Source organism: Pristiophorus japonicus, chromosome 11, assembly GCF_044704955.1.
Source record: "Pristiophorus japonicus isolate sPriJap1 chromosome 11, sPriJap1.hap1, whole genome shotgun sequence".
NCBI lineage: Eukaryota > Metazoa > Chordata > Chondrichthyes > Pristiophoridae > Pristiophorus > Pristiophorus japonicus.
The window spans coordinates 96,023,498-96,038,052 of record NC_091987.1 but is presented as its reverse complement, the minus strand read 5'-3'; the positions used below and the strand labels follow the sequence as shown (position 1 = coordinate 96,038,052).

Below are 14,555 nucleotides of genomic sequence, written 5' to 3'. Positions count from 1 at the left end.
TTTATTTTAAAAAAAAATTTCAACAGCGACTTACCTGCATGGGGTCGCCTGAAGGTCTTTGGCTAGTTTTAAACATTTTTATTGGTGTTTTTTTCCAGGTCTTCGACCCTCCGTGGGCCCGACTCCATCCTCAGCGGTACTTTGGTGGCAGCGCCTCTGCCACTGAGAATGAGACCTCCCGCCTGCTGCCGCCCAGATTGGCGGCGTACATCGTCCATTTGCTGCCCGCCAACCTTCGAGGGACCTCGGCCATGAATATCCCGTCCAAAGTACCGTCCGGTACCTTGGCGGCACTTGAGTGAGCGGAGGCCTTGATGAAAATCGGCCCCATAGAAACTTGTAGCACAGAAGGAGGCCATTTAGCTCGTCATGCCTGAGATGGCTCTTTGAAAGAGCAGCTGTGCATAGTTCCCCATCCTTGCTTTATTCACTAGGTTGATTCTGGAGATGAAGGGGTTGACTTATGAAGATAGGTTGGGCATATACTCATTGGAGTTCAGAAGAATGCGAGGTGATCTTATTGAAACATATAAGATAATGAGGGGGCTCGACAAGATAGATGTAGAAAGGATATTTCCACTTCTAGGGGAATCTAGAACTAGGGGGCATAGTTTCAGAATAAGGGGTCGCCCATTCAAAACTGAGATGAGGAGAAATTTCTTCTAAGGGTTGTAAATCTGTGGAATTCTCTTCCCCAGAGAGCTGTGGAGGCTGGGTCATCAAGAATATTTAAGGTGGAGATAGACAAATTTTTGAGCGATAAGGGAATAAAGGGTTATGGGGAGCGGGCAGGGAAATGGAGCTGATTCCATGATCAGATCAGTCGTCATATGGCCTACTCCTGCTCCTATTTCTCATGTCTGTAATCTTGTAAGTTCCTCTTCCTTCTCATCCTCACGTACCTTTCCAACTCTTAGCTATTTATGGAATCTGCTTCCACCAGCTTTTCAGATAGAACGTTCAAGGTTGTGACAACTCTTGTATGGAAAAAAAATTCTCCTCATCTCCCCGCCAGATCTTTGGCAATGATTTTAAATCTATAAATTCTGGTTATTCACCCACTCGACAGAGGAAATAGTTTTTTTTTCTCTCTCTACTCGATCAACCTTTCAACAGGTTGTCAAACAAAATGTAGAGTTGGTAATATCAAACCATGACTCATCAGACAATGAGTACATTTTACGTGAATAGAATAAATGTGTGAAATTGGCAACTCTAACTAGACTGCATTTTTTCTCTGTCACTTTAACTGCAAAATTTGCTTGCAACTTCCTGATCAAAGAAGCCAGCTGCCTCACTCATTCTACATATTAATGACAATGGACCTTCATCCAAATCTGTTAAAATTGTAGATTTGACACATGTAGCAGCTTAGGCTACAAGTAGTTTCTGTCATTCTTTGAAAACTGAGCAATTTCAGAAGCCCTGTAGTACCTTGTCAAGTGACTGGTGAGAGTTTGAGATATGCTTTCAAATTCTGAAGGGACTAGATAACATGGACCTTGACTATCTATTTCACCTTGTCTAGAACTTAATTGAATTTTTCAAGGAGGTAACCAGGATGGCTGTTGAGGGCCAAGCGTATGCTGTGTATATGAATTTTAGCAAAGCTGGTCACGAAAGTAAAAGCTCATGATCCAGGGCAAGTTGGATCCAAAATTGGCTCAGAGGCAGGAAGCAAAGGGTAATGGTTGATGGGTGTCTTTGTGACTGGAAGGATGTTTCCAGTGGGGTTCCGCAGGGCTCAGTATGAGGTCACTTGATTTTTGTGATGTACATCAATGATCTAGACTTGAATATAGGGGGTATGATTAAGAAGTTTGCAGATGATGCTAAAATCTGATGTGTGGTTGATAATGAAGAAGAAAGCTGTGGACTGCAGGAAGATATCAATCAACTGGTCAGGTGGGCAGAACAGTGGCCAATGGAATTTAATCCAGAGAAGTGTGAGGTAATGCATTTGGGAAGGGCTAACAAGGAAAGGGAATACACATTAAATGGTAGGATGCTGAAGTGTAGAGAAACAAAGGGACCTTAGAGTGCATGTCCACAGATCTCTGAACGTAGCAGGCCAGGTAGATCAGGTGGTGAAGAAGGCCTACGGAATACTTGCCTTTATTAGCCGAGGCATGGAATACAAGGGCAGGGATGGGGGTGGGGGTTAAGCTTGAACTGAATAAAACACTGGTTAGGTCACTGAGTACTGCGTACAGTTCTGGTCACCGCATTACAGGAAGGATGTGATTGCACTGGAGAGGGTACAGAGGAGATTTATGAGGATATTGCTGCAAGTGGAGAATCTTGGCTATGAGGACAGATTGGATAGGCTGAATTTGTTTTCCTTGGAACAGAGGAGGCTGAGGGAGACCTCATTGAGGTATATAAAATTGAGGGGCCTAGATATAGTGAATAGAAAGGGCCTATTTCCCTTAGCAGAGGGGTCAACAACTAATTAAAGTAATTAGTAGAATGTTTAGAGAGGATTTTAGGGGAAATTTCTTCACGCAGAGGGTTGTGGGTGTCTGGAACTCACTGCCTGAAAGGGTGGTAGAGGCAGAAACCTTCACCACGTTTTTAAAAAAAAAAGTACTTGGATGTGTACTTGAAGTGCCGTAACTTGTAGGGTTACGGATCTAGAGCTGGAAAGTGGGATTAGGTTGGATAGCCTCTTGTTGACTGGCAAGAACATGATGGGCCGAAATGGCCTCCTTTCGTGCTGTAAACCTCTGATTCTATGAACAGTCGCAGCAAAGGATGCGTTCTGCACTTGATGGGGCGGGGAAACATAATTTCACTGAGCGAGTGAAAAATCTATAGAACAGGTTCCTTAGGGAGTTGGTGGAAGCAGAAAGTGTTGATTCATTCAAATGCCAATTAGATAAATCTCTTCAGAAAATGTGCTTTGGGATGCAGTATGTTAATAGTGAGTCATGATAGGTGGTAAATGCAACGTGCTTGTGAGGAACAGGTTTTTTTGGACCTGTGGTTTCCGAAGCTTTCTACCATTGGGCATTTTCCTTGCCTCACGTGTGGGCCTGTTGCTGACTAATTGATGGAGATTGATTGCCAGGATTAGTCAGCAATTCCATTATTGTGTTAGAAGGCTGGTAGAATGGTAGAAGGCAAACTAGATGCACCTTGATTTTTTTTTGTCTAGCAGTTCCTGTGTCTGGAAATGCAGTTTTAGTAGTCCATTGATCTTGCCCAGGCCTGCAGCTGCCTCATCCAATGTAACAATTACATAACAAAATATACTATACTGTCTTTGCATAAGGCCTTGGTTAACCTTCGTTTGGAATACTGTGTCCAATTTTGGGCCCCTCACATGATGGGTGATAAAGAGGCATTGGAAAAGGTTCAGAAGAGAGCCACTGGATTGATACCCAATTTAAAAGCGAGAGTTAGGACAAATATCACCGACTCCGCCCCCCCCCCACCCTAGCGCAATTCCCACTAGCCCTATTCTGTGCATGCGTCCTCTCCTCTCCTCTCCTCTCCTCTCCTCTCCTCTCCTCTCCTCTCCTCTCCTCTCCTCTCCTCTCCTCTCCTCTCCTCTCCTCTCCTCTCCTCTCCTCTCCTCTCCTCCTCCCTCCCCCCCTGTCCCCTGATGCCCGTACCATAACCGGCTTCACTTGTTGCCTCCGATCCGTCAGCAGCCCTGGGACCCTGGTGAGGAGAGCGAGAGACGGGCCGGCGGGAAGCGTGGGGGGAGGGGAGCGAGAGCCTGGGATCAGAGGGGAGAGAGGGAACTCCAAGAAGACTGATCACGTTCTTCCAACCCCCCTGGTGCATGCAAGCTCGGTGCATGTGTTGCAAGGGATATCGTTGGGGTGGATGAAATCCAGAAGTCAGGACACTATCACAATTCACTTCATACCCAATAAACATGTTAACAATCTGTACACAGTCTATTGGAGGAGTGGGGGGGTGGCGAGGTCTTGCACTTGGGTAAGGGACTTTGGCTGGGGGAGTGATGCACTTGCGTTGGGGTATGGGTCTTCAGCTGGCGGAGGGATGCACTTACACTAGGGTAATGGACTTCGGCTGGAACTTGGTGGCATTTGGGGCGATCTATCCTCTCTGGCTTAAGTCAAAATGGATCGAATTCCAAATTGGAAAGTCAGTCAGAACTTGGGCTGGGCCATCCAGTTACACATTCCAGAGGAACTTTAGGATGTGACTTAGCCTTCAAGGGGACCAATTAGCAATAGGTCATGTGAAAATGGAGAGCCAATCAGAGAAACGGCTGCCTTTCAGTTAGTACAATTGACGCAGCCTTTTTTTAGTGCGCGGTCCCTTTAAGTGGCTATGTGGGCCATTCAAATTTTTGTGCATGCATGGTTTCTCCCATATAAATGAGTGGCCTGCGCGGGCATGCAGTCGTGCAGCTTAGCGGGAATGTTGGTGTAGAAACGTGGCACAAAGTTTATTCATTAAATCAAAAATGAATGAGTGTGCTGAAAAGTGACTAATACTGGCAGCAGTGTGTTGAAACATCTCTGTAAAGTCTCCAACATTTTCAATCGAAGTGTGAGCTGAACTTAATCCAGTTTTCATGGAATATTGATAATAAAGAATAAACACGATTTAAGAAATCCTGAATATGGCAGTTTGACCTTGAATTTGTGGGTCATCTTCCAAGAACCGATACTGCTGTTTTACGGTGAGGCTGTTATCAGGGCAAAGCAATGAAAATGTTGCAGGAGATAATCTGGACCAGTAATCTGTCCTGTTGGATTATTTCTGTTACACCATCTAAAATGTTAAAGGCTGTTGACTGAATGTTTCAGCACCAGTTTCTCCCAAAACCATTTTGTCAAAAATGGATCTTAATTGTACAACCTTTGTGACCATTATTACTTAAAAGTACTGTAACTGAAATGATTTTAAGTTTAAACCAGGGAGGAGGGAGGAGGGAGGGGGAGGGGTTCAGGAAAGGATAAATTCAAAAGCAGTAAGAGAAATGTCAAGGCTGTGGAGCAGAGTAGTCCAAGAGGACTGGAACCAGTTCCAGTGCCCCAACTGCTGTTCTGGGTGGCACAATGATTGAAAATAGGACTTTCTGGTTTGTGTGGCTCCATACGGTATTACCAACACACTCTCTAAATGTCAGGGGATTGTTTAAATGTTAAATTAACAGACTTGTAATTTTCAGGATCCTGCTTCTCACCTTTCTTAAAAATTTGAGAAGCTATTTTCCAATCAACTAGTATTAGTTCTATATTTAACTGACACATTTCTCCCATAGATCCACCACCATTATCCTTAATTGATATATTTGGCTACATTTCAAATCATGTGTTTTTTAAATTGATTTTACAGGGCTTTAAGTGACCTTTTTTGGTTTAAACGCACCATGATCTGAATGTATCAAAGCATGTTCCATATACCTAAATCAGTTTGCAGTTGATTAAGTAAAAGAAAAGATAGCCATCCATGGCTAACTAAAGAAATAAAGGATGGTATCCAATTTACAAGCAAAGGCATACAAAGTGGGCCAAAACTACTGGGTGGTCAGAAGATTGGGAAGCTTTTAAAAGCCAGCAAAGAATGACTAAAAAAATGATGAAGGAAGGGAAGATAGACTATGAAAATAAACTAGCACAAAATATAAAAGCAGATAAGAGTTTCTACAGGTATACAAGAAGGAAAAGAGTGGCTAAAGTAAATGTTGGTCCCTTAGAGGATGAAACCGGGGAATTAGTGATGGGGAACATGGAGATGGCAGAAACTCTGAACAAATATTTTGTATCAGTCTTTACGGTAAAAGGCACTAAAACTATCCCAACAGTGGATAGTCAAGGGGCTATAGGGGGGAGGAACTTACCACAATCACAATCACTCAGGAGGTGGTACTCAGTAAGATAATGGGACTAAAGGCGGATAAATCCCCTGGACCTGATGGCTTGAATCCTAGGGACTTAAGAGAAGTAGTGGCGGGGATAGTGGATGCATTGGTTGTAATTTACCAAAATTCCCTGGCTGCTGGGGAGGCCCCAGCAGATTGGAAAACTGCAAATATTCAACAATGGTACTAATTCTGAGTGAATCAGTTTTAAATTGTTGAAAACGGATTAGTACAGATCAGTAGCAGATCTGACTGTTTTACTTGTTCTGTAGGTAGATCAAATAATACCACCGCATCAGCATAGATCGTATTTTCTGTGTTCATGTTTTGCAAATATGGGGCCCAAGTTTCGAGCCGCGCCTAGAACGGCGCAGTCCTGACCTGGACGTCCGTTTTTCGCGCCACAAAGTGCGCCTAAAAAAAAAAAAAAAACGACTCCAGATTCTCCACCTCCCTGCAGGTCCTCTGGCCCTCGGCGCAGCGCAGCAGGAGCTGTAGAGGGCGGAGCCAGGTCCCTGCGTCGAAAACAGTGCCGGGACCTCTGCACATGCGCGCGACAGTGGGCGCGCATGTGCAGGAGCTCCAGGCACCCGACACTGTGTGGGAGGGGCCGAAGCACGCAGCCCCTAGCCCTGGCTGAATGGCCTCACTGGGGCTGCATGAATAAGGCTCCTCCCACGGCCAGCTCCTGCTTCCTCCCGACCCGACTCGACTCACGCTTCCCGCCTCTGGACCGGACCTGACACCCGCTCCTCTTTTCCCCCCCCCCCCCCCCAATCTCCTTCCTTCCCCCCCCCCCAATCTCCTTCCTTCCCCCCCCCCCCCCCCCCCAGAAACACAGACACTGACAGACAGAGAATGAGAGACACACATACAGACAGACAGAGAGATAGAGACACACATACAGACAGACTGAGGGGGGCATCCCAGCACGCTGTTGGAGGGCTCCCGGTGCTGCAGTCAGTAAGTAGAAAATCTTTTATTTTTTGATTTAAAAAAAAATTATTTCTTATTAATTTTTTTTGATTGATTTATTGGTGTATTTATCATTTATTATTGATGATGGCTCTTTATTTGTAAAACTGAAGTGTTTAATGTTTGTAAACTTCCCTTTAAACACCCCCTCCCCCCCACCATTCCCGACGCCTGATTTGTAACCTATGCCTGATTTTCTGAAGTGTAGACAAGGTTTTTTCGAGCGTACAAAAATCTTCACTTACTCCATTCTAAGTTAGTTTGGAGTAAGTTTTCACTGACGAAACTTTGAAAACAGGCGTAAGTGGCCGGACACGCCCCCTTTTGAAAATTCTGTTCCAAAGTGAAACTGTTCTAACTGACTAGAACTGGAGCAAACTAAATGACGAGAATTCCGATTTCTAAGATACTCCGTTCTACACCAGTTGCTCCTAAAAATCAGGAGCAAATCATGTGGAAACTTGGGGCCATGATGTGGCAGTTGGAAAGCACTGTCTTAGTCTTTACAGGAACAGATAAGCATAATTGAAACATTAAATATAAGATTTATTTACTTTATTAAAATCCCCAACCAAACATTTAAATTTTGTTTCAGGCAGCAACTTTTCTTCCTTCGGTCTGGTCAGGTTTCAGAGAAGGAAAGACATTGGTGGGGTGGGGGTGGGGGGAGGGGAGGAGTAGGAGACTTTAAGATTCGTTCCTTTTTATAATCTAAGTAAATGAGTGTTTCCTCCTTACTTGGGCTTTGTATAGCAAGTCATTGAAAAAGGCAAAACACGTGGAGGGATTCAACTGTGTGCTTTTTTTTTTGTTGCTTAAAGCAGAGAATGAGATCCTAAAATCCATCTGCATTTCCCGAATAATGGTGGAATGCTCCTTAAAGAATTGTTTCTGGCAATCTGAGAAAATTCCCATTTACAACCTTGGAAATCTTCTGCTTTCAAAGTTGCAAGGAGGCAGGAGTTCTCACGACCAGGGATATGTTTGAAGAGGAGAAAGTATGCTCCCTGTCGGAACTAAATACATGTTATGGGTTGACTTCGGGATGTATGTGGGGTGTAAGGGTAGGGAAATCTTCCTGTAAACAGATGCTTGATGAGTTTGAGAAATTAAATCCAAACAATAAAAATCCGCCTTTGTCAAAGATGTACGCGCTCTTGGTTGCCTAGGAAAATAAAGTAGCTGAGCTGTCCTGTCCTAAGGAACTTTAAACTATTGAGTATTTTTTTCTTTAATCCTGGAGTACACATATGGCTCTCGTGAAGTCACTATACAGTTTTACACATGCTGGAAGCCTATTTCTCTACCTGAACATTCATTCTTGAGGATCTTTTGCAATCCAGTAATGCCTGACATTTATCGTATTATCAATTTGTATTCTCTGATATGTAATTATTTGGAAGATTTGAGCAGAATAAACCTGCTGTTTGTAGCACTGAAAAATTAAAGAGCAGCCAGATGAGTATTTCATTGAAATAGGCAAGTTATCAGCAGTTTCTGTTACTGCTGTTAGTTGCTTTTATCATTGAATAGGTGTATTATCTGTGACAAGCAAGCTGTTGGATAACCAAAATCCAATTATTACATGTTCAGCCAAGAATAATTAAATTTTTCTACAGCACAGTGTGAAGTCCAGATACTGGAGTGTCTGAACAATTCCATCAGAAAAACATGCATGTTTGGTTTGATTTGATGCAGCATTGAATTTTGTAATGCAAATTTTTATACTGGTGAAAAATTCAAATCTGTGAACTGGAAACCAATACATGATGGCGCACTGAAGATGTTTCCTCTTGCCAATTACACATTTTCACAAGAGTTGGGGTGAAAATTAAAAGAAGAATAACATGCATGTCCCAAAATGATTTACAACCACTTAAATACTTTTGAAGTGTAGTTACTATTGTAATGTAGGAAACGTGACCGCCAATTTGCATTTAGTAAGGTCCCACAAACAGCAATAACAATCTGTTTCGGGGTTTTGGTTGAGTGATAAATGTTGGTCAGGGAGAACTCCCCTGTTCTTCAAGTAGTGCCCTAGGATTTTTAAAATTCAGATTAACCTATCAACGTAAAGACGGCACCTCTGAAAGTACTGCACTGATGTTCCAGCCTAGATTATTTGCTTAAATCTCTGGAGTAGGGCTGACTCGGACTAAATGAGCTAAGACTAACGCCTAAAATTTAATGAGGTAGTCTTGATGAAAGGTACCCTTGGGTATCCTGCTTTTTCTGGACAGCCCTTCTCCATACTTTCAGTTGGGATGGATGAAAAATTGCAAATATTAGGACTGACCTTTTCAGTATGAAAAATGGCATTTCTTATTCAGCCAGTGGCTCAGTTGGTAGCACTCTCACCTCTGAGTCACAAAGTTCTGGGTTCAAGTCCCACTCCAGAGACTTGAGCGCAAAAATCTAGTCTGACATTCCAGTACAGTACGGAGGAGTGTTGCACTGTGGGAGATACCGTCTTTCGGTTGAGATGTTAAACTGAAGTCCTGTCTGTCTGCCCTCTCGGGTGGACGTAAAAGATCCCATGGCACTATTTTGAAGAAGAGTGTGGGAGTTATCCCCAGTGTCCTGGTCAATATTTATCCCTCAAATCAACATCACTAAAATAGATTATCTGGTCATTATCACATTGCTGTTTGTGGGAACTAGCTGTGTGCAAAATATATTTTATATATGGCTGTAAGCACTTTGGGACATCCGGTGGTTGTGAAAAGCACTACATAAAGGCAAGTCTTTTTTATTCATTTCTCTTGAGACATCTTCAGAATCAACAAAGGTTAGAGAATGTGAGGCTAGCTGTTGCTCTGGCAACCTCCTCTTTCTCATCTGTGTGTTATTCCTTGGTGATCTCATTCTCAAGTATGGGGTGAGCTTCTGAATGTATGCTGATGTCCTACCTCTCCACTACCACTTGGAACCGCACAACCACCTCTGTGCTGCTTGTCATAGATGAGTCAGAATTTCCTCCAACTGAATATGAAGAATGCAGCCATTGTTTTTGGTCCCACTATAAAACTTCACCCACTTGCCACTGAGTTCATCCCCCTCCCCAGCAACTTGCTCAGGCTGAACCAAGCCATCTGATGCATCTGGGTCTTGTCTGACCTAGAGCTGAGCTTCAAATCCCCCATCATATCCATCACTTAGACTGCTTACTTTCTCCTCTACAATATCACCTACCTCATCTCCGCTACTACTGAAGCCCTTAACTATGCCTTTGTCATCTCAAGACTTGATTTCTCGAATTCTGTCTTATCCTCCATCCTGCATAAGCACCAGCTTGTTCAAAACTAAGCCTCTTGTGTCTGGTCCTGTACTCCGTTTCATTTGTTCATTACTTCCATTAAATCCCTCCATACCTCACCCTATTCTGTCTCTCTCTTTTCTCCCTGGGATCCTTCAACTCTGTTTTTGTGCACCAACCCCTCCACCCCCAACACCTTTAGCTGCTCCACTGTTGGTAGCAGACCCTTCAGCTGCCTTCGCTTTACTCTCGAACCTTCTGCTTAACCACCCCCAGCCTATCCACCTCTTTATTTAAAAAAAACCTTCTCATTTCGACCGAGCTTTTAATCACCTTTCTAACTCTCATACTTTGACTTGATGCCCAGTCCTTCATTCATTTTATCTATATTTTTATTTTATTTCTCCCCTTTTAAGTGCTTTGTCACATTTTCTCTGTTAAAGGGTGCTATGTGCATGCAAATTATTTTTGCTTTTAAAGATAATATCATTGATGCCTTGAACATTTGGTGTTCGCCTTTTACTATTTTCTTTGCTTTAAACTTTTGTTTTGTTTCATACAGCATCAGCAGAGAAAGAGGCCATCAAAAACATGTACAGCAAACTACTAGACGCATATGGCCTTTTGGGAGTTTTGAGGTTGAATCTTGGTAAGTAACCTGTGACTTTCATTGTGTATAGAATTTTAGTTATAACTAATGTTAAGATTATTATTTAAGGTTATCTTTAACAAATATGAAAATTGAGTAAACCATACTGCTCATCAATCATCTACAATATTTGCAGTACTCTTTTCAAAACTTAGGTTACCTGTTATTTATTTTTGCTGTTCATTAATGTGCGACTGTCCTTAATCTGAGGATTTATGTCTTAACTTGACGTGTGATTAGAGTTTTATTTTACTGTCAGTGCTTAATGACAGCCTTCTACAACTAAATTCCCTGTAAACAGCCATAGACAATATGCTCTTGGGAATGTCTGAAGCTAAATTGAATGATTCAAAGCATGATCCTGTCCAAAAAAACCCGTTGCATAACCTTTTCATTTATTAAAAAAAAAATTCTTCCCATCTCCTCTGCTGAAGGGATTGACCCCCTTGCTGGGATATGCTTCCATAGGCACCAGGCGCTATATCTTGTTCAAGTGGCCATTCTTCACATGGGAGCTTAAATAGTCTACCAGCATTTAACGTTGAGTCACCACTACAAAAAACAATCCTATCCTAACCCAATTTCCACATGTATGGTTCCAGCAGGGGTCACTAATTAGCGATCAGGAACATTGCCAATTTCTCCTACTGCAGGGGAGCAGAGGTCAATCATAGCACCCCCACTGCTTGCTGAAATTGGCTGTTAGCACAGACCAGGAATACAGCCGACAGTTTTCATAATTTGTGTGACTCAACTACCTGTGCCATACCAGCTGAGTCATCAGATGAAGCAGCGTCTTTTTAAAATTATATTTTTGGGAAAGAATGTTTGGAATATTTACAAAATGATTCACTTCTCTACTGCTCTGTCATAATTTTAACAAAGTACGCAGTTGAATGCTTAATGCACTATTTAGCACTCGGATGACTGCCAGTTTTGGCAGTGGCCAAACTGAATACCAAGGTTGGTTTAGCAACTGGAGATTGCAAAGTCTTGTTTTTGAAGTTTCTTACACAATTTTTTTTTTAAACTTATGCATCATAATTTGCACACTTTAAACCTTGCAAGCTGTGAAAATGCTTATGTATTAAATTGTCTAATATTACTATACAGTAACATAGAATCATACAGCCAGCACAGAAGGAGGCCATTATGCCCATTGTGCTCATTCTAGCTCTTTGAAAGAGCTATCCAATTAGTATCACTCCCCTGGTCTTTCCCCATAGCCCTGCAATTAATTTTCCCTTTCGAGTATTTATCCAATTGCCTTTTGAAAGTTACCATTGAATCTGCTTCCACAACCCTTTCAGGCAGTGCATTCCAGATCATTAGTCTTTATTTTTTCACTGAATTTATTTCACTTGTAACTTTTTTCTTTTAGCATAATCTTTTTCCAAACTAAATACATGGCAGTATTAAGAATTGTGGTCCAAAATTTGTAGTATAAATCAGCACAATATTGTAATTACTTTTTTGGTTATATTTTATGAATCCACTCTACAGCCACTCCTGGTCCTGCTAGAATGCTGCTAGTATGTTTCATTCAAATTAGGCCACTAATTATGTAACCTATACTGGGGAAAAAATACTGATACTGTTGAACAGCAAGGAACAATCAGAATTCTTAAATGTTCTCTTACTCACACTGGTCTTCTGACATTTTTTGTGGGAACTTTGTGTTTGTGTTTGTCATAGTGAATGATATTAGTCTTGGGGATTGAAACACTTTCTATTTCAAGTACCCAGTCTTAGCAGCAACTACTCCTAGATCAGGTATAACATGGCCGAATACAGCTCCCTCTATCTGCCACAACAATATACTTCAACCTCACCCTGGAAAGAATACCCCAGCCTTGAACGATGCATCATTTTTCCATTTGCCATAATGCCATGTCTGAACGAAATGAACAAATAATATTGAATTTAGGCCAGTTTTTTTTTGGTGTGGTCTCATAACCACTGGATTGAGATTTCCAAAACTTAATTCAAATAGGACCGTTATAATGGCAGACAAGGAGAACTTTCATCCCAGGCTCGAGGGGCTAATTGGCCAACTCCTGATCCTGTGTTCATCACTCTGGACTGAGTTTGGAACCAGATCTTGAAGTGAAATGCAAATGTCTAACTAATTGCACCACCAGGTATCCTCAATGAAGCCTTTAGTGCAGCTAATTCCAATTGTCTGCCAACTCGAGTGTATGTCTCTCTTACAGGTGACAACATGTTGCGTTATCTTGTGCTAGTAACTGGCTGTATGTCGGTGGGAAAGATACAAGATTCTGAAGTCTTCAGAGTCACCTCTACTGAATTTGTTTCTCTTCGAAATGAGTCTTCAGATGAGGAACGTATCTCCGAAGTACGGAAGGTATTGAATTCTGGGAGCTTCTATTTTGCTTGGTCTTCCAGTGGTGTCAGCTTGGACTTGAGCCTGAATGCCCATTGTAGAATGCAGGAGCATACAACTGACAACCGTTTTTTTTGGTGAGTCGGAAGTTATGTTAATGCCTAGAATTGAAGCAATACATTATATTAAAGGTTGGTCTATAATGCTGAAATGTTCTTAATTTAAAAAAATAGAAATTATAACATACTTTGTTTGCCACAAAAAATTAGTATGAATGTTGCTTTTACTAATTGAACACTCGGCTGTTTAAAACCTGTAATTTTCAAGGCATATGTTTCCAATGGAAATTCTGAGTGATGTGAATCTTAAGTCTTCTAAATAGCTAGATAACTGTGAAACCAATTTATTATTCTATAAACAAGGTGTATTCTATTAGTTTTCAGATGTTTGTTTCAAAATAGCTTTTTAGAATTTGGTGTTCTGTTTTGATATGAGATGTATAACTCCTGTCAAAAAAAAGTTCATTATTCTTTTTTTATGCCCCATAGGAACCAGTCATTACACTTGCACCTGAAACATTATGATGTGAATTGTGATGAGTGGGTACTGAGACTCATGTGTGGAGGAGTGGAGATCAGGACCATCTATGCTGCTCACAAACAAGCAAAAGCTTGCTTGATTTCACGTCTGAGCTGTGAAAGAGCGGGGACCAGATTCAACGTGCGAGGAGCAAATGATGATGGACAAGTAGCTAACTTTGTTGAAACGGAACAGGTATAATATTTTGAGTCAGCCCCATTTTTTAACCGTCCTTATTTGATATGTATTGTTACAATAGTTACACAGAAATCAAGTAATCATATCAGATATTTTAGTATTGTTGTTAGCAGCTGTAATCAAAATTCTGTGCTTTCCAGTTTTTCATCAGAACTCTTTAAAACTATGGATATTAAAATATGAAAATAATCTGATTGATTTATATAAATTGTTGCAACAGCTAAAAGTTAAGAGCAGAAGCCAAAGGATTGGGATTGAAAATGATCATGTTCCACTGCATGATTTCAGTGCTGTTCTGTGTCATGACCATTTACCCTCCATTGTGGTGTGCTGTTTTTTTCCTGGTGCTAACATTGTCTGACTGCAGCTGTTGAGCTTACTGTTCTTGCTTTCCCCTACCATTCATCCCCTTCTGCCTTTTCCCTGCATTGCAAATACGATAAACTATTTTACAGGAAAACCTTGCCACTCAATGACCTTCTCTCTTGCAGCCAGATATGTAGTCAAAACTGCAGGGATAGGATTTCTCTGGCTCACATGATAGTATGCACTGGGTTATTTTGCATAGATTACATAGAATTTACAGCACAGAAGCAAGCCATTTGGTGCAAATGGTCTAGGTCAGTGTTTATGCTCCACACAATCCTCCTCCCACCCTACTTCATCTAACCCTTCACTAAATTGATTCCTGGGATGAGAGGGCTAT

The 14,555-nt window shown here is 41.7% G+C and overlaps 1 protein-coding gene across 8 annotated transcripts in view; it reads left to right on the top strand.

Annotated features, from left to right (window-relative positions):
- Positions 1-14,555, top strand: part of synj1 (synaptojanin 1) — a 131,514-nt gene that overhangs the window by 12,394 nt on the left and 104,565 nt on the right. For all 8 annotated transcript variants that reach the window (XM_070893758.1, XM_070893754.1, XM_070893757.1 and 5 more), the window contains exons 3-5: positions 10,642-10,728; positions 12,942-13,209; positions 13,621-13,846. In XM_070893758.1, coding sequence (XP_070749859.1) covers positions 10,642-10,728; positions 12,942-13,209; positions 13,621-13,846 — 581 coding nt within the window. The remainder of the gene's footprint in view (positions 1-10,641; positions 10,729-12,941; positions 13,210-13,620; positions 13,847-14,555) is intronic.